Consider the following 19,425-nt stretch of genomic DNA (forward strand, 5'->3'; position numbering starts at 1 on the left):
TCAAAACTGAAACACAATTCCACAACTGTAGCCAGTATGATCCAGAGAGCACAGCATGCTCAAGAACATTTACAGAAACTGAGATGCCAGTTCAGACTGGTATAACCTATACAAGAGGAGAATTTCCAGAGAATCAAGTATGAACTCAGTAAGGGAAAATATGTTGTAGTCCTCTAACATGGAATAAAAAGAAGTAATGATCGGAAGGAAGTAGCAAGGGCATGTACTAGACAACATCACGGCTAGATTAAAGAAAAGAAACCCCAAACCCTTTGTTAATTCTATTCAAGAGCACTGAATGATAAATTTCTGCAACTAACCACACAGGTGTCACTCAATGTGTGCACCAGAACATCCACTGCCTGAGGTAACGTATTCAGGCTTGGGGAACGAAGCAGCTTGAGCATATCTCTGCCTTGGATGGCTGAACTCAGGTCTGCTGGGCAGGACCAGGTGTGACCTGATCAAGCAGAGGGCTAACATTCCCTTTTTCTGTGAACTTCTGCTCTTCCCTCTTCATTGGCATGAACACTCCCATTACTCCACAGGTTACTCCTTGACAGGTACTCTTCGTATCACTCCTTGTGAAGAAGAGTTAAAAAATCACTAACAATGCCTCCACTCAGAAGGAAGAACTGAGTTCATGAACAGAGCTCTAAAAATCAGGGAGATTTACAGAAAGCTAAGAAATGAGAATTGTATCCCAAGAAATTCCTATGCACCTCCTGTATCCAGCAAGTCTGTGTGAGTCAGCACAGATAAAGATTACCAAAAGCTTATGTATAACTAGGGCTCTATCCAGGAGTGTACCGGTAGAGCAAGCATTAATATCATTTACATAAGAAAATAATGGGATCTTAGGAGATTGTATGGATGCAGTAGAAAATCAGCCCTCTGAAAAAGAATAAGATGCTAAAAACACAGTTTCAAAAACACCTGCTTCAAAATTTTGGAAGCAAAGCAACTGAAACCCGTCAGCTTTAAAAGCAAAAGAAGAGCATAAAGCATTAACAAAAATTATTAACAGTTTCCAAGAGGAACAGGAGAGATCAGGAGTGAGTTAATAACAAAAAAAAATCTTAAGACTTTCCAAAAACCATCATTTAAATTGATAGTTGTGGTGCCAAACAATAATGAGGCATCACAAACAAGTAAACACGGTGCAAACCACTTCATCCATCCTTAATGATTGTAAAAGTTTTATGATAAAAACTCCTTGTCGTGGACTCAGATGAAATACACTAGAGATATCTTTGGCAGCAGCTATAAAATGCCAGGCAGTGATGAAAAAGCAAATTTGTTTTTGCTACAGATGGTTACATTTTAAAATGTAACCTTTTCTAAAAAGGACAGTCCCCTGGAGGCATGACATCTTACCCGCTAAATTCACATGGGTTAAACACAGCTCATCTACAGAAAATGAACCTCTGTCATTTCTCGTTAGAAGTCTGACAGGATTCAGTCAAACTTCTGTAGGGAGGACAGAAGACGTCCAGAAGATAGAGCAAAACAAAGAAAAGAAGAAGAAGAGGCAATCAAACTTTTAAATTATTTCATGCCAAATAAGATTTGAAGTGTTACATCCATTCTGCTTAGATCTGTAGTCTTCAACTCAAAGGTCACATTATTATGGATTTTTTCTTGCCAAAGCATAACAGTAATGGTTTTTCAATAATTTTGAAGGTCTTTTGGGGGAAATCTGTTCTGGGCATTATTCATGAAAGATATGACATTTTATTTATCTAGTTGCTTTCAAAATACTTGAGAATAAAACAATTATGGTGTGTTGCCAAACCCTTTTCAGTTGTTTTTCTCTCTCCTCTCTCTCTCTAGAGTTTCTGACATGGAAATAAATGTTATTTTTACTACTTGATTTTAAAAAGAGAATTTTAAAATGTAAACAAAATCTGTCAAATCTGATCTGTTTCTCTAAAACCAAAATCTAAAAATCAAAAATGCAGTTCATGTGGTTTCCTACACTTTGTGGGAAAGAATTCCTCTTCAAAAATAAGCAATCCTCTGCAAAATATGCAGCATAAACATTATAGCAGCAGTAATGCAACACCAGGATGAGGAGAGGAAAATGCTTAAAAATCCCATAAGACACCCTAATTAATATCTGACAGGAATTTCATAATATATTCTTTTTAAAGTTCTATTTTCTGATTCTATCATATTAATGACACTACAAATATATATAGAAAACATCTTTAATAGCAGCCATGACTTTTAGTTTTGTTTCCAAGTAATCAATTCCTTTTTAAGCAAGAAAATATTTATCTGGTGCCATTAATTCCACCATTTGGTGTACACAGAGATATCAGAATTGTGCACTTACAGAGCTGGGGCTGGAGTGACGCCTGACTTTAGGTGATTCTTTCCCTGCAGATGAAGTTTTGAAGTTAATGCAAGCGTTGTTCTCTGAATGAACCCTCTTCACTTGATTAGTTGGTTTCTCAAATGGATCAAAACTACTCTGTGTCCTCTGAACCCGAACTTTTTTATCCTCAGGAATTGTATCCAGAGGTTTGATCACTGAATCCATTCCCTGGCAGTTCCGTGTAGACATCTTTGTGACACATATCTGAAAGACAAAAAAAGCATTTGTTGACTCTAACAGGCTTAAAGTCCATATCATTCCATGCACCAATAAGCATCAAAAACTTCATAAGCATTCATTTACTATTTCTACATTAAAATTGCAAACAACACGTGCATTTTACATAGGGAATGCACACTACAGTTTTAACTATAAAAAGCCTATCTTTGTACAATGCACTAAAAGATCCAGAAAAAGAAAGGCAAAAGAGGAACATACATAAAATTCAAGCATTTGTGTTTTCTTGTACAATGTGTTCTTGGCAACAATGCCACTTCACTTCTCTCTCCAATCTAGCCACAGATATCCACAAGCAGTATTGATTTCCATTTGTTTAAAATTGGATGAGACAAAACTAAAATAAATGATGGTAGTTTGTGTGTGCACTTCGGTGCTGGCTTGCCAAAGATTCAATACTGGTATATTATTGTATTTTTAAATAATGCTTATACAGTGTTATTATTATTATCACCATATGTCTCAGAAAATCAAATCAGTAAATCAATTCCCAGGCACTGAAACGTGAGACTGCAGCTTAATGGCACACTAAAGCACAGAAGTTCAATTCTTTGTTACTGTGAAGTATGGCTCTGCCAATCTCTAAAGATCGCCACTTGCTGCTTGAGGTATCAAAATATGCTATGGCTTGTTTGAAAGAACTGAAGGAGCAGAACAGCAGGTTTAGAAACTCCAGTCATATACACTTCTGGTTTTAATTTTAATACGCTCCAACATATACAACTTTTTTTTTTTTTAAATCACACAGTTGGTAAGGAGTTGTATTTGAGACCTCAGCTTCTATTTTCACCCATAAGACACTTGATTTTTACTTGGAAAGAAAAGAATTAGTTTTAGCTTTCAGACTTTCATAGTTTTCAGTTATGAAGTGCGATGCAAAACAGAAAAGATACCTTAAATCATAGTAAATCAAAGCAAAGTAATCCACAATGTACTTTTTCCATTATATTTGAATGTATTTAAGGATAGACTGCTAAATTGCTGTAAACTGTTCACATATATACAATTAAAGAAGCATAATATTCCATTCAAGCAGCCATAATCTAGAGCATTTTTAAAAACTTGCTGTCCATAAAACATCTAACATGAAAAAAATAAAAGGAAATTATCATTAAATCAGGACTCTTCTCCCATAGCCCAAAGTGTCTCCAATACAATCAATTATTCTTTGCTGTCTTGCCCAGAGGAATTTTGTGCCCTGAAATCAAACTTACTTCAATTGTTTGTAGAAATACTGGGTGACTATACCTTGTGGGGTTTCATTTTTTGTTGTTGTTTTTGAAGATCAACTGTAACAGTAGATTAAAGATTTCTTGTCTACATTAAAAATTTAAAGTAAGTTTCCTGCACAGTACCATCTGGCCAAACGATCGTGCACCAGGTCAACTCTAATGAAGGAAGTCACTACTGTTACAGACCAGTTTTTACAAGGGTTCAAATTTCTTCTCATTAAGGTGACTACTCCAAGACTAAAACTTCACTAAGTTATAACTGAGAAAAGGAACAGCCCCCTTCATTCTGAATGATAATTCCTTCTCAGGCCAAAATTAAGACAATTATGTAATGTTGTACTATTACTTCAGAGACAAGCAATACATTACTTCAGAGAGAAAAGATAAAGAGCTTCTACACAAAGAATTTTTAATTAGCCTTCTCATAAAACTAATTGGCTTCTTTCCCCTAAAACAACTTAAATGCACAGACATGCATCCACATACTGTCCACTGTCCTCTCCAGATCCATGTTCTTGTAATGCTTGCTACCAAGAAATATGTTTTAATATAATGTAAATTTAAATTGCTATTAATATATCAGCACTTCCATGTTACTTATTCAACATGGTTGCAAATAAATCAGCCTATGAAATCCTATGATCTAGAAAGAAGGAGATACGGAGAAAAAAGTTCAAAAACTGTACTTGTCTTCCTTTTAAATTAACAAGACCACCTGTAACCAGTTAAAATTTTTGGAATACACAACTACAAATATACTATAGATAATAATGACATGAATGCTGCTTCTGGTTTCTTTTTCCACTGGAAAATCTCCATGTCTAGCTCTAAATGTGGGCCATGTAAGCATTGAATTAAAAAGAAGCAAGACATTTGTTTCTATTGATTGTCTACTGGAAGCAGTAATACTTTGGAATTAGATCTTGGAGGGAGACACTTTAACCTTCAGGTCACTTAACTAAATCTGGAGTAGAATAAAAACCCTCACTACCATTGTATAATAGCCAACTTCCAACTTGCAAATGACTAAAACCAAGATGTACCAACCACCCCTCCACTCAGAAGTCAAACACCTCGGTGGATTTACAGGTTGGACACCAGCATCACCTGTGGAAAAGACTGAGGGCAGCAGGGAAATGCAAAAGCAGGGTCTGCTCACCACGCTCCTCTGCCTGCTCTGCAACTGTAGAGCTGGCAAAGGGTTTCATTCATCACTTCTCTCTCACCAATATCAAAAGTTCCCTAGCAGAAATAAAACATCCTCTCCAAATGACTGCTGACCAAAGTGCACTGCACAAGCTAAGCTTATGCTGTTGTTGCAGGGTACACATTTCCAAACTGTCTACCCTGCCTACAAAACACTGAAGAGAAACAGTATTTAAGCAGTTGTTTTACATTCTGTCATTGATATGCCAAGTCCAGCTTTATGGTGAAATTCTTCTTCAGTGAAATCTGAAAGGAGCAGGTCTAAAAGGCCAGCACTGAGTACTGGCTATAACCTCAGAATTACGCAAATTAAAGACACATTGGTAATTTCAGGTTTCCCTCCATCAGAAAGAGCACAATAGAATTCCTTTTGCCTTCAGGCAGTGGGCATGCTGACAAGCTGCTCCTGTGCTCCAGCTAACAGTGCAACTTACTCTGTAGTGACTTATCATGCAAAAAAGCAACAGTGTGCTGAACAAAACTAAAGTATAACATATTTTTGAGAGCTTCCTGTGCATACAAATGATCATGGATTTCGCCAGCTTGACCACACCACTTTTAGGGACAGTATGGCTTTGATTTTTTTTTTTTAAACACTCATTCAGCCTTTTAAATACCATTTTTCCATTGCCCCGCATAGCAAAAGTGATTCTTAGAAATTTCAGCCTCTCAAATTATATGTACAAATACTTAGCATCAGAGGGTGTTAGACCTGTAAACCACTGTCTACCACCTGGTAGCTCTTTGCTGATAGATAAGAGAAGCCTAACACACCTTCTTATTTCCAACTTTCTTTTTGCATAACAGAGTTAAGGACTATTTTCCACTTAAAGCATAGCATTTGTCATAAAGAACACAGATGCATTTTCAGCCTCTTTTAGACACTCCTGTGTGACACTCTGGGCTTTCCCTCTAAGCTAATTTTCCCTGTAAGACAGAACTTTTCTTTGACCCCATTTCATTTGTTTTATATACGTAAGTCAAAGGTTCTGCAGAGCGGGGACTGCAGTTTTACTAACCCTTTTTTTGTGCCCAGAGCAACCCTTGTGCACCTTGTGAAGATGACAATCCAGAAAGAACAGGAAACTATGCCAGTGCAGCCTCAAAACTGGGTGATTTTGTGGAATATCTGCTTTAGCAGAACAGAAAACAAACCTAAAGAAGCTAATCAAGCCATTACACACAGGAAGTCAATCTATATGATTCATTACCCCTTCTTGCCCTTGATCTATAAATCTATGTAATGCTGTACTTAAAACAGTGGAGCCCAGACACTCACTGAGATGCTATAAATACCACCACAGTCAAAACCCAATGATACATGAAGATGTGATCAATGGCACCCTAACTATTACAAATTCTTACCTCAAACATATGTAGAGACAATACAAGTAACATCTTGGTTCGTCACACACGAGATGACAATTATGTTTTATAAAATGCGATCAAGAGGAAGAAAGAAACTTTTCAGTATAGATATGCTATGCATTTAAAAAAACCTCTGTCTAGAAAACAGCATGAGCCTTTAAGCAGCTTTAATTGTCATTTCTTTCAAACAAGTCATCATATAAGTAAATATTAAGGTATGTCAACAATTGAAGTGATTCTTTCCTCTTCACAAACTGCCATGATTTTGTGCTTCCCCCACCACAAACTACATTCAAAGTGTAATTGTCTAAGGTGTAAACTATTTTCAAATCTATTTGGATTTTAAAGGCAGTGCAATGAAACCACAGTTATCACTTCACATGAGGTATTTTAGTCAGTAGATCTCATAATTACAGGGAAGGGAGGTATGGGATCTTCATTTATGCTTTCACTCTTCTTTACAGGAAACAGTATTTAAAAATAGGCCAACCAATTTAATACACTTAACAACTACAGATCATTACAGGTATAACAGGGAATATGTAAAAAACCCTGTATCATGTATGGATTGTTGAGTAAATATTACTATCCTTCCAAACCTTGTATCAGATAGAAAAGGCTCAAGGAAGTCACTTGACAGTTCACCACCTCTGACTTTGGGTTTATTAGGTGGCCCTAGACATGAAACATAAGAGAGAAAACAGTTGCTTTGTGCCACTTAACTTCCCACCTGGCAGGAATCTCAGTACCTCAGAGAAGTGTGATGAAAAATAGATGTTGGCAAAAACAGCGAGAGAGGGGCAGAGACAAGGGGCAGATGACACTAAAAAAATTAATATATTTCCTAAAAGGGAAAGAAGGTAAGCTAAAACAACGGCAATGATACGCATCCTGTTCACACCAGAGAACTTCACAGGTAGGACATGCACACCCAGTCTCTGCTTTGGTTCCAAGATGAAAATCCTGAAAAAACTAAACTAACACTCCAACGCCAACCTCCCTTTAAGGAGTCTTGCTCTTCTACACAGAGAACAGCAGGGTCCTACAGAAACTCATTTTTTGTGTTTGAAGTTAGTCTTTGGAAAAGCACTTCCAAAGCAGCACTCAGAAACTGTCCAGGGACTTGGTGTCTTGTGGGAAAGGATTTGATCTGGAAAACAGCAATGGCTGTTCCTACCCAGTGAGGTAACAGTATTAGTAGTTCAGAGTCCCTGACCCCAGCCTTGGAAAAAAGATCCCTGTCAGTCCAGGTGTGGTCCAAGCACCTCTCCAGGAACATGCTGCATCCTGAACATGACATTTCTCACATAGGGATCATTAATGTCAATACATAACTGTATTTCCCCAAGTTGTTCCACATTCTGCTGCCAAACAATATACATTTTCCAAACTCCAATGACTGAAATAAACCCACTTTTAAAATTTGACCACAAGTACTTATTCAGGCTCAATTAAAACACAAGACAAAAAGAGAGATGATGAGACAGAAGTCATTTGGCCACTTAAAACCTGCAGCACAAACAGCCACTTTGCAGCTGCCTGAAGAGCTCTCCTCTGCTTTGGAAAGAAATAGTCAAAGGGAAATTTATCTAGAAAATCAGAATATTTATGTCAATTTCAATAACTACTTGAGCTACTACAGATTCTTCAAATGCAAATCAAAATAAAATGCAGCACCACAGAAGTTAGTGCAGCTTAATATTAAAAGTTATTTTAGTGTTTTTCTGTGTGTTTTTTTAATTTATTGAAAGAGCCAGAACATTAAAGAGAGAGTACTTCAAAATTCCTAATCTTACAGCCACAAAAAAGCACAACATAGTTTATAGCTTTCTTAGTTGCTGATCAGAATCAAAAGACAATGTATGACAGACAACAACACAGCTTTGGACAGTGTTTCTTCCCTGTTCCTCCTGCCCAGTCTCACATTTAATTTCAGAAGATCCCAAGGCTGCTCTAGGATAAATAGACTTAGTCATCATTACATCACTATGGATCACTGAGCTATAGTTTCTTACAGCCCCCACCCTAACATCATGGTATTTATCATATCTCAACACATAATGGCTGCATTTAGCCAATTTTTTCCCATAAAGACTACTGCTGAAGTTAAGAGAAATGCACTTCTTGTGATTTCATTCTGCTCAAGTATAAAGACTGTAATAAGCCCCATTAAATAAATAAAAGTTAGTATAACCATTAATGGAACCATTTCTAAATAAAGATGCCTCTTTGAATTACCTTATATCTCATTTCAAGCACTACTGCTTAGTCTGCATTTGGGATTAATCTGAGAATAATAAATGGTGTATCAGGTTTAGTTATTGTGATGCAGTTTCAACGTAAGAATTTTTCACTTCATCACTGTTAGCAAAATCAAAAGGTCCCAAACAAATTGGATTCTTAGAATTAAAGGTTCATGGACTATTTCATTTACAATTTAAAGTAATATAGCATTGAAAGAGTGATACTGATCAATTAAAATATGTAAGTAATTTATAGCCCTTATAGTTCATGAATTATAAAAGAGTCATGAATGACCCCTGAATTAATCACATATTTGGGTACTTAGTAAAAGATAGACTATCCCCTATCAGTGGAATTCATTCATATGAATAAAGATATCCTCAGTAACAAAGAACAATCAACTATGGCAGAAAAGACCAGACATCCTACCACACACGGAAGAAAAAAATTTTAAATGCTTGTATAGTGTAAAGACATACTATTCTGAAGTTCATCACATCTTTCAGGAAGACACATTATACCTGGGGTTTAATTCCTACATTTAACTTACTACTAATGTTTACTTCAGTCATCCAGTACCTATGGACCTAGGTAAAATATCAAAAAATTGCCAACCATCTACTATTCTTTATCAGTCATTGCGACTGTGTATATCCTGTGAAAGGGTGATTGGCTGGGTAAATATCAGAGTGAACATTAAAAATTTCTAATGAAAAATCTGAAGAAAATATCAGAATTGCACCATTCCAGGAGACATTGTATGAAAGGGCCAGATATAAGGAAATGCAAGACCTAACAGGCACCAAGAGAAAAAAAAAAAAAAAAAGAAAAAATTATTGAGTGACTTGAGGCAAAGAAGTCACTTAAGCTTTCCACATTTCATCTTTCTAGTCGCAATAATGTTTCTGACCCTATCACAAGCAGAAACTGAGAGAACTAATTAAGTTTGTAAAGCACTTGGGCTTTTTTAAGTGAAATGTTATGAAGATATAGATTATAATTTGTAGAGCCAAAGCCTGCTGGAAGGTAGTGCAACAATCTCATTATTACAGAGAATAAGACTTAGCACTTGCATTTAGCTGAGAGATGTATGAAGAAAAAAACATATACAGTCAAGTGACTACTGATTCAACAGCTGAATTGCTGAGAGTGCAAGCCTGTCGTTAATTTTCACTGGAAAAATCCTATCTCGATATGAGGTTTTATTACCATTTATGAGCATGTTATTTTCTATCATGCTTTGGTACCATGGCAATTGAGAACTACACAAGTCATCTGCAGATTCTGGCATCCCTGGAATTTGACATTTGCTACTTATAAAATACAGTTTGGGAATGGTCTGGAGTACTACAAGCAGCTCTGTTCGAAATAAAAATGCAGCTATCTGGAGATTCATTCTCTTTGCAGAACAAAGCAGTAGGGAGGCTCTTTCTTGTTACAAACACAGGTCTTGCCTGCTTCTTCTTGGCCCAGCTGGTAGAACTCTCCATCATCCCCAGGGTAGGGTCACCCTGCTTCACCCACAAGCAGAAAAACGAACAGGTTGAGGAGAGAGCTCAGTTGGTGAGAAAGCTACAATGCAGGAAAAGATCTATGAAGAACAAGAGATGAGATAAGGGAGCAAATAAAATTGTGAAAGGGGAAGTAGAGCATGTAATGCTACACGACATCATCAGCCAGCTCATACCAGAGCTACCAGTGCAATCAGGCCCATTTTGAAAGAGGTCCTTGAAGACACTCACCCTTCCCCGTAATCACCTACACCAGCCCTTTGGTTGAATATTTCATGGGCACAGCCAAAAGAAGTAGGAAGAGAACTTGAGTAAGATAGGGGGAAAAAAAATAGGAGAGGGGCAGAACGGATGGAAGGAAGAAGCAAGGAAAGAAAAGGTTGTACAATAAGACATTTCTTTTCCTGTCCTGATGGCCCATCATTTCTCTCTGGTAACCTCCAGGGGTAACAGGCTCAACTGTGCCCCAGAACTATAATTCATATTCTCACATAATATTTAACTTTATTTGGATGAAGAGATTGCTAGCAATGCTAGTTATGAAGTAGCAAATGCAACTGAAACCAGAGTTCAGAGACTGAAAATGGTATGCAGGGACACAGTATGCTCTTTGCTGTACCTCGCACAAACTTACTCATACATCTCCCACGGCCCATCTCAAAGGCACTCTCCCAAAATGGCCATTTTATTCCTGAAGCCGAAGCTGATGTTAAACCAACTGTCTTTGTCATATGGAAGAAGGCAAATATAAAAAGATCACTGAAGTGCCACATGGAAGAATTTTTGAACTAGAAGCTCTGACATTAATTCTGTGTGTTTGTCTGAAACACTGAACTCAATGAGCAGATTAAATGTCTGTGCTGAATTGTCAAATGAGAAACAACTCAGTCTCACAGAAAGGCCAACTGATCAGGGCTGTGGTAGGAATCACAAGATCATACAAATCTAAAATGAAGTTCAAACACTTGCATCAAAAAATAATGGTTTATACTAGAAGTTATTATGTGCAGTGTTTACACAGCTCTTTCCTGTCACCACCACTAACCCACCAAGAGCTGCAATACAGCACATATTTATTCTACTAACTTGATACCTAAATATTACCATAATTACTGAATCAAGCACAATCCTAAGGTCAGAAATTATTGTACATGATTTGATATCCCTTCAACACGGCAAAGCAGAGCTGACCACTTCTAAAACTTTTTTTTTTTTTCCTGTTCATAGCACAGCCTAATTTCAGAAAAGTGAGTTTTCAGTCTATTAAAGTTGATATTCCTCTCCTCACAGGGAGAAAAGGTCCGATTTTGAAGAGAACCTGGATTAGATTTTAGGTCTATAAAAGCCTACATATGTCCTCAAAGCAAAACCCTGTTCTGTGACAAGAGACGTCAGGAGGAGTCACCTAAGGACAGGGTCTGAGAAAAAGGTCACACCGAAGTCCTGACAGCCTGTAATGTTCATGAAAAGAGACAGAAATTCAACGGAGCTGATCTAAAGGGGCGTTTTGCTCTATTTCTGTACCGATGCCCCAAAAGGCAATAACTGTGTTAGAATAAAGCCTGGCAAATAAATTCTTCCTTTTACTTGAGCGATGCTCACATTTGCTACAGTGGCATGTAATGTAATATGCCATGCAAGCTTTTCCTGAAATTGCAACCAGGCTGCTGCTTCCATTAAACTGGTTCCAGACTTGCTGTGTTCAAAAGCAGGAGGGTCACTCGTCCATAAACCAAACAGGAGGGCACAGTAGGAGATCAGCAGAGGTGTCTGCGTGGGAGAGGCAACTTCCACTGCAAGGCAAGAGCCAAGGATGCCTTGGTAACCAACAGAGTGGTGGAGAAAGTGTCTGAACATAAACATTCTCCCATGAAATTGTGACAGGTGGTTTCTATACTCTTTTACTTAGTTACCGATTTGTAGCTGTTGTCTATCCTCCTCTGTAACCATATGAACAGCATTTAAAAATAAAGATTAAAAAAATATTTCAATCCCTTTTCCATATCAGCCTCCTGCTCCGACAGATGGCTACATGTGCCAGTGCAAGTTTATACAGTTTTCTTTCCATAAGTGCAGTATTAGTAGTTTTGTGCGAACAGTATATTAAGTCCTTCTGAGTTTACAGGTTTATAATTTTATTCTATCACTCCCCCTGATCATGAAGTTATCAAAGCTGTATTCATAAATGCAGTAAGTCTTCCCACTGCCACGTTAAGTGTGAGAAATCTTGAGAGACTTGACAACAAAATGCCTATTCTTGCTAGATTCTGAGGCTGTCAGTAAGGTTTTTAAGAAAATAAATCGTAAACAATTCCATGCCTTGAAAATCGGTTCTACCTAGTCCTTTTAGACTCCTTTACCCATCCCTAGAAAGTCTCTTTGTTCTTTCACAGTTATTGCCAAATACTTCTGATTCAAATTAAAACAAAAATTGTCCTCTAACAAGCAGGGAGCAAAAATACTGCTGTTGGTCAGATCTGGTCATGGAACTGAGAGTATAAGACTTAAGCTTAACTACTCAAGGTCTTTCACAATATGCTCTTCACATATATGCTGAAGAGTACTTTTCTAATACAAAGAAAAGAGGAAGGAGACAGATCATGTAATCATTTTTGTGAAATATATTCATTTGCTGATGGAGAGGTTTTACAACCATCTTCTGTCTGGTATGATGACAACCCTCATTGCACTGAAGCAGCATGCTGTATGGTCCTTCACAAATCAGCGGTAGACTCACATATCTTCAGCAGATGCTCTGAAAGTGCATTGCAAGAAATAATTCAACTAGAATGGTAAAATAGTTTGGCTCTTCTTCCTTCAGACCATTTCCTTCATATAAAAAAAAAAATACACAAAAATCTATGTACTTCATTCCCTTTCCTGTTTTCTGCATTTTTCTTCTTTCCTTGCTTTTTGGGTTTTTTTTTTACTATCTTTAGAAAAAGCCAGAGGAAAAACTAGGTAATGAAAGTTGTTTGTTTCATTCTGCTAATGCATTTCAAAGTTTCATTCTAGCACCAAGAAAGAAATCTCTCCTGCTCTCAGGTGCTTCAGCCCTGAGGTTAACAACCCTACAGCCTCAGAAATGCAGCTTCCAATGCAGATCAATGTCACAAGGAAAGACAAGCTCTCTTAAGTGTTTCTAGATCTGCTCCCCTACATATCACCTTCCAAACCACTGAATTTGACAAAGTATCCTCTGTCAAATCAGCACAGTGTAAAGGAGTAGGCAGAAAAAGAGCTTCAAGTTTTCATTATTCACTTGTGCAAGTAATCTCCAGAGATGTGAATAACCCATATTCCAATGCAGTCTCCCAGAAACCTTAGTAACAGCCATCCATGACTTTTCTTCCATTGTTTTCTTCCATGGAAGTTTGAGAGTTCAGAAGAGGATGATAAGCCCAGTTTCACAAATAATTAAATGAAAAGTCCTCCTCTGTGTTTGGATCTCATGCACATCTGAATTTTTTTTTTTTAAACTTGTTCTTTCTTTTTTTTCCCCCTTCAGACAAATGACCTGGTTACAGAATTCTATAAAACTTGAATGAAAAGTCTCAAAGGAATTTTCTAGCAGCTCCTGCAAGTTTGTCAGACTTGCAGCAGCACAATCACTTCCAAAGCAAAAAGGTGTACAGAAGCATAATGAAACTTGTTTCTCAGTGCATATAGTGCTATGCTCAGAAACATACCATGTCCCACAATTCAGAATTGAGTCAGCTGGCATAATGAAAATTACAGCATCTAAACTTATTCAGAATATGAGGAACACTCCAGTATATCTTTACTTACAATGACATCTAAAACTTAAAATGGAGAGGTTTCAAACTGATAGTAAGAAGAGCTCATCATAAGAAGAACTGCAACTTTGTAAGAACAATTCTATGAATAGCACAGAGATAATGCTCAATTTTTAAAAAACTATCTATTTCAACAGTGAAAATCACCGCTGCTGTTTTGATGTGTTCAAGCCAAAACATGTGCTGGAGTAGACTTATGACTATGCTCAATTCTAAAGAAAAAGCTGTAACAGTACAAAACAGCCAAGGCTTCTGCAGTTGGTGGCAATTTACACCTCCAAGCTGTGAGTTCATCATGAATCACTTTCAACAAGCAACAAATCCTAAGAATCAAATCGGTCAAAAATCACAGCCATCATTAGAACATCAGTGAGAAGTCCTCCATCCTTACAGTACATTAAGCTTCTCATGAAAAACTTTCACAAAACTGAGGCTGATTGCAGATATTTTGCCTGGCTTTGCCTGCATAGCTGCCTACCAGCAGCACAATCACATTTTATGATTATATAATTTTACGTATATGGACTGCTTTGCCAGATACAGGCAATTCCTTGCCAACTTGAAAGTTAGGGGGGTGTTTCTACCACTTTCTCAGGCAGCAGTAAAACCAACCATTCCATCATTAAACTGCAGAACTTTTCAAGATAACTCTTCTGTATGACATTAATATAACATTTCTATAGCCCACATTTATCAACAGAACCCCTTTTTCATTAAAATTCCCACTATTGACAGGCAAGTTTGGGCCAACATATTTTACATGTATTCCCTAATGGTTTAAATACATTTTCTTTGCACTTACACAAAAACTTAATAAAATGGAAGAGGACTTATTCAAATGCACTAAGTCTGTAGACTGAAAAGTATCAGAAATTAATTAAGTGAAGCTAAGCGTTCACAATATATAAATAGACATTATGCCTTTTTCTAGTGGTTTCATCTCCTCATTGCTCTCTTGGCAACATTCAGTATTTTCCTTTTCAGGTAAGTTGTATACTATTTATTATTAAATAACAAACATCAGACACAGCAAAACCGAAACATAACTGACATAAATTCTATTCAATTTGCAGGACAGAATGATAAAGACTGGGTCAAAAGCTTGCTGGTATGATGTTTCTTACAAGCTTAGATTATTTTATATTTATTTATTGTACAGTTGAAATTTATCAAGTTATTTTTCAATCAGAAGCTGCAATAGATCTTCTAGTCAGCAGGATGAGATAGCAAGTTCTACTCTAGCATAAATTCTAAATATTTTTGCAAAATAAAACAAGAATCTCCACCCAAACTTTTCACACCATTTCTGACTAGCACATCAACACAGAGTAAGACAATTAACTGATAAAACTGTGTGCCTACATGTCCTCTGCAAGCCAGTCTAGAACTGATACAGGAACTTCAGAGAAGTCCATCCACCCAGGAATATGATAAACATATCTCTTACCAGCAATACAGAGAGAACTTGGAAGTTACTTCTACAGAGGCAAAATTATGTGTTTATGGGGTTGATTCAAAAATCTTATACTGCAAAATCACCGCCCTGAATTCAACAATCAGTACTACATTAAATTACTATTTCACTAGTTGCTTTTTGCTGAACTGTTAAATCCAGAAACATATGTAGGCTTTTATTAGAGAGTGGAAGAGAAGATATCAGTGAAAAACATGCCACATGTGAAAGAGATGCATATGATCAATAATTCTGACAATATACAATACACTTCTCTCAAAAGAAAAAGCGATCACAGAAGGTTATATACGGAACTAAACCAAAACGCAGAAGGGTGGGTGGAAGAAGCACTTAATGACTGATGGAGCTGTTGTTGGGAGAAGTTGTCCTGGCATTAACATTATGATAGCAGCATTAAGAAAAATAAAGGCCTTAAGGTTCTGTTTCTTAACTAACCATCAGTACATTCAAATATCTTCCAAAGTACCACAAGAAAAATATAATTAGAGATCACAGAAGCCAGTATGGACCTACCTAAGTGAACTCAAGTTCAGAAAATAGTAATTAATTTGTTCTTCCTAAACTAAGAACACCAGTTACATTTTTCTTTAGTTCAGAAATAGGCATTAGAGAACTGGTATTGTACAGACTCTGTTGTTTCAGTTAATATTTGCTAGGATACTCCTCTTCATTTCAACAGGGTTTTTAAGCTGTAATTATCATTTTATCACTACCTGAAACACTCAGGAACATTTTAACATTAGTATTATCCAAAACCCAATTCACAAACTGTGTATAGCACTGCCTCACAACTGACTATTTTTGCCTTGCTGGGACTTCAAAGGCAAATAATGCCACAGAGTTGTCTGGATCTGCTCAGCAGCTCCTTTGACCCTTAAAGGGGCACATCTACACTCACCTTTATACAGAAGTCACTGAACATGACAGCCCAAAACCTCACCTGCCCCAAGCTGAGCACTCCCACACATTCTCACCCCAGCAAACTTCTGCTGACCTCAAAGACCTGCCCAGGGCAGCTACTGAAACCTGCAGGGGCAAATGCCCAGTGGCAGCAGGCACTGTGCAAGGATCTCCCTTAAAGAACAAAATAATCCCTCATCCCTTCCCTCTGCAGCTGGAGCCCAGCAGAGCTGCCCATGCCAGCTGCCTCGTAGGACCAGCCAGGCACACTGACTCTGCAGCCTGATCACAGTCACCTCCAATGGCTCCATCCGTGTTCTCAGCCGTGAGGGCTCTGGGAGAAACAAGAACTGCTTACCCAAGACAGACAGAGCACCTGCTTAGAGACCAGCTCTATAAACAGCCCACTCATGCTTACAGTGTGAGGGGGATATGTCAAAAACTGAGGGGGCAGGTTTGGTTTTAGAGATTCTAGGGATTTGGTTTATTTAAGATTTGCACAACAAAATAGCTAAAATAAAAAAGATAGTTAGATGACCCTTTTTGCTATAGGACTTCAATGGCTGGCCAACCTCCTTGCACTAAGATGCAACATTGATGATTTTTAGCCTGCTCAGCTACAACTTCTTGAAGTTCTTTCTGTCCAAACTCAAGGACATGAAGGAGACTATGGCAAATACTCATTCCTCAGATAAGCCCTTATCTCCTGCTGTGACAGACCCTGGCCTCACTAGAAAACTGATCCACACAAAGATCTTCATCTTCATAGAGCACTTGGCACTAACCACCTATTAAACTATATTTGTTTCCCTTTCCCATCTGTGTTCTTAACTTTTGGACACATTTTCCACACTAAAAGTTAATTTCCACTCCCTAGTTAACTTGGGATCTGTGTTTAACTAAATATTACCACAGGGAATATTATTTATCAATAAAATACGTTCAAAATATTACTCATTTCTTAAGATCAGAAAACTAAAATGGGAGAACTCTAGAGACTGTAGTAACATAGCAAACAGAAATGATGGCTTTAGATTTGGGAAGAAAAAACACTTGGAGGAAGAAAGCTGATGGAAGCAACAAATCTAACATATGAAGTAGATGAAAACATTACACTAAGAGAAAAATGTAATTTAAAATTTGCTTTAAAAAATTCCACATGCCTGGACTTTCATTCCTTCTATAACACGGGAGTAAACACAAGTGGTTGAATTACTTCTATGAATTAAACAATGGTTTGCAATTTATTAATAGGCATGACAGTATAAGCAAAGGATAACTGCCATAAAAGCAATAAAAGAAATAATACAACTGAAATAATTATTGTAATAAAAACATTCCAGGTAATTCTTGACCCCCCCCCCCAAAAAAAAAAAGGCAACTCTACTTTCTGAGACAAAACTATGTAAATTAGGTTTGTATACAGTGTGAAAGAGATCACCTCACATCACTTATATTGCAGTACATACAGCGTTTTTTAAAGAAGGAACTCCAGCAAAATAATAATGAAACCTTCAGAAAATAATTGCTATAACACTGAATCTTCACTCTTTAATCATATTCTGTGACAGAGAAGAAAAACCCTTTAATTGGCAAGTACAGAAAAAACAAACATGAATCGCTGTCAAACTAGTTATTTGATCCCACACTGATATACAACTGATCTCTTCCTGGAGTATAATTCACATGCTGCATAATGATAAGCATACTCCCCTAGAAAAGAGCCCCTGTGCTTTTACTCTTAACTAGTAATAGCAAAAACCTTATCTCTTCACTCTACCATTACTACCACAGTTCAGTTCCTTTAAATACTAGAACACATGGTGAAATACATTTTATTTTGTTCAGTTGAGAGTAATCTAGGACTTGATCTACAACTGAAACACACTAGCTGTCAGTTAAGGCATCAGAAATAATTCAAATAATTTCATACTGTGGCCACATTTTAATCTGTCTTGTACTAATGGTAAGTGCTGCTCTTTTTCTCCTCTCTTTCCCTGAACATGCTGCTACTCTAAGCTTTCATACATTGAAATATTCCACCTAAGATCCAAACCTCTGTCAACACACTGCTATATAAGCATTCAAGAATGACTACTTAAAAAGACTACCTCACTTTTTGTTATATTAAATAAAGACAAGAGAAATAAAATCATGACAGGGGTTAACAAGGCAAAAAGATATTCTGGCATCCATGATACAGTATATATTTATAAAGGATCATTTTAATTTTATCTTCCACCACCAAGCAAATCTGTAACTATTAAAAACATTTATTCAGATCTAGCAAGATGCAAAGACTTGTTAGCAGAGATGAAAAAGTGGCTGATCACGTCCTTCACTCACTCGTCCCAGAGGGCGTTCAGCCAAGCATGTATCGGAAAAAATTGCCCATACTACCCTCTTAATACAATTATAAATAAGGCTGCCAGAGAGAAATACAAAGCTGATCCGAGAAAAGCATCGCTTTTAAGCCTTCTCCTACCTTTTCCCTGGTATTTACAAACCGCAGGCAGTAATGCTGGGGAATCTCACCAGGGTGGCTGCCGAGAGGTCTCATGTGGCGTTCCCAGCTTCCCACCGCCTCCCTCTGCCTGGATGTTAAGCATTCCTGAGAAAACCCACCCTGACATGCACAGAATGAATCCTGCTCAAGTTGGAAGCATGTGATAACTAGGCTTCAGGTTGAAACAGGAAACCTCAGTACCCAATTAGTCCCAGAGATTTAAATAAGCCCCATCTTACCGTTTTGCTGTTGCCCGGATCAGGTCAGATTCACCTGCAACTCTTTGGCATCTCTCTAGCAATGTTAGTGTTTGCAGTCAGTCTGGGCTCATTCAGCAACTGAATTCACAACATCTTTCTGCACTAGCAAGCTGAAATGGTACGGCTGTACTACAGCTAAGAAAGGGGGAAATCTAAAGCAGCAAACAAAGAAATCCCTCAAGACAGGGTAATCCCTGTGGAGTAAAATATTAAAGGTACAGATGAGCACTGAGGGTACAATATTTCTCTGTCTAAAATTCATCAGCAATACTATGCTCTTTCTAAAAAGATTTTTTTTTTTTTTTTAATA

The 19,425-nt window shown here is 37.4% G+C and overlaps 1 protein-coding gene across 6 annotated transcripts in view; it reads right to left on the reverse strand.

The window, feature by feature from the left end:
* Positions 1-19,425, reverse strand: part of CDK14 (cyclin dependent kinase 14) — a 309,078-nt gene that overhangs the window by 223,895 nt on the left and 65,758 nt on the right. For 4 of the 6 annotated variants that reach the window (XM_050333417.1, XM_050333452.1, XM_050333421.1 and 1 more), the window contains one exon: positions 2,339-2,584. In XM_050333417.1, coding sequence (XP_050189374.1) covers positions 2,339-2,584 — 246 coding nt within the window. Of the gene's footprint in view, positions 1-2,338; positions 2,585-18,834; positions 18,991-19,094; positions 19,252-19,425 lie in introns of those variants that run through there. The other 2 variants (XM_050333444.1, XM_050333440.1) reach the window with 2 other exon arrangements.

The sequence above is a fragment of the Myiozetetes cayanensis genome, unplaced genomic scaffold, assembly GCF_022539395.1.
Source record: "Myiozetetes cayanensis isolate MyiCay16 unplaced genomic scaffold, myiCay2020 scf1, whole genome shotgun sequence".
Taxonomy (NCBI): domain Eukaryota; kingdom Metazoa; phylum Chordata; class Aves; order Passeriformes; family Tyrannidae; genus Myiozetetes; species Myiozetetes cayanensis.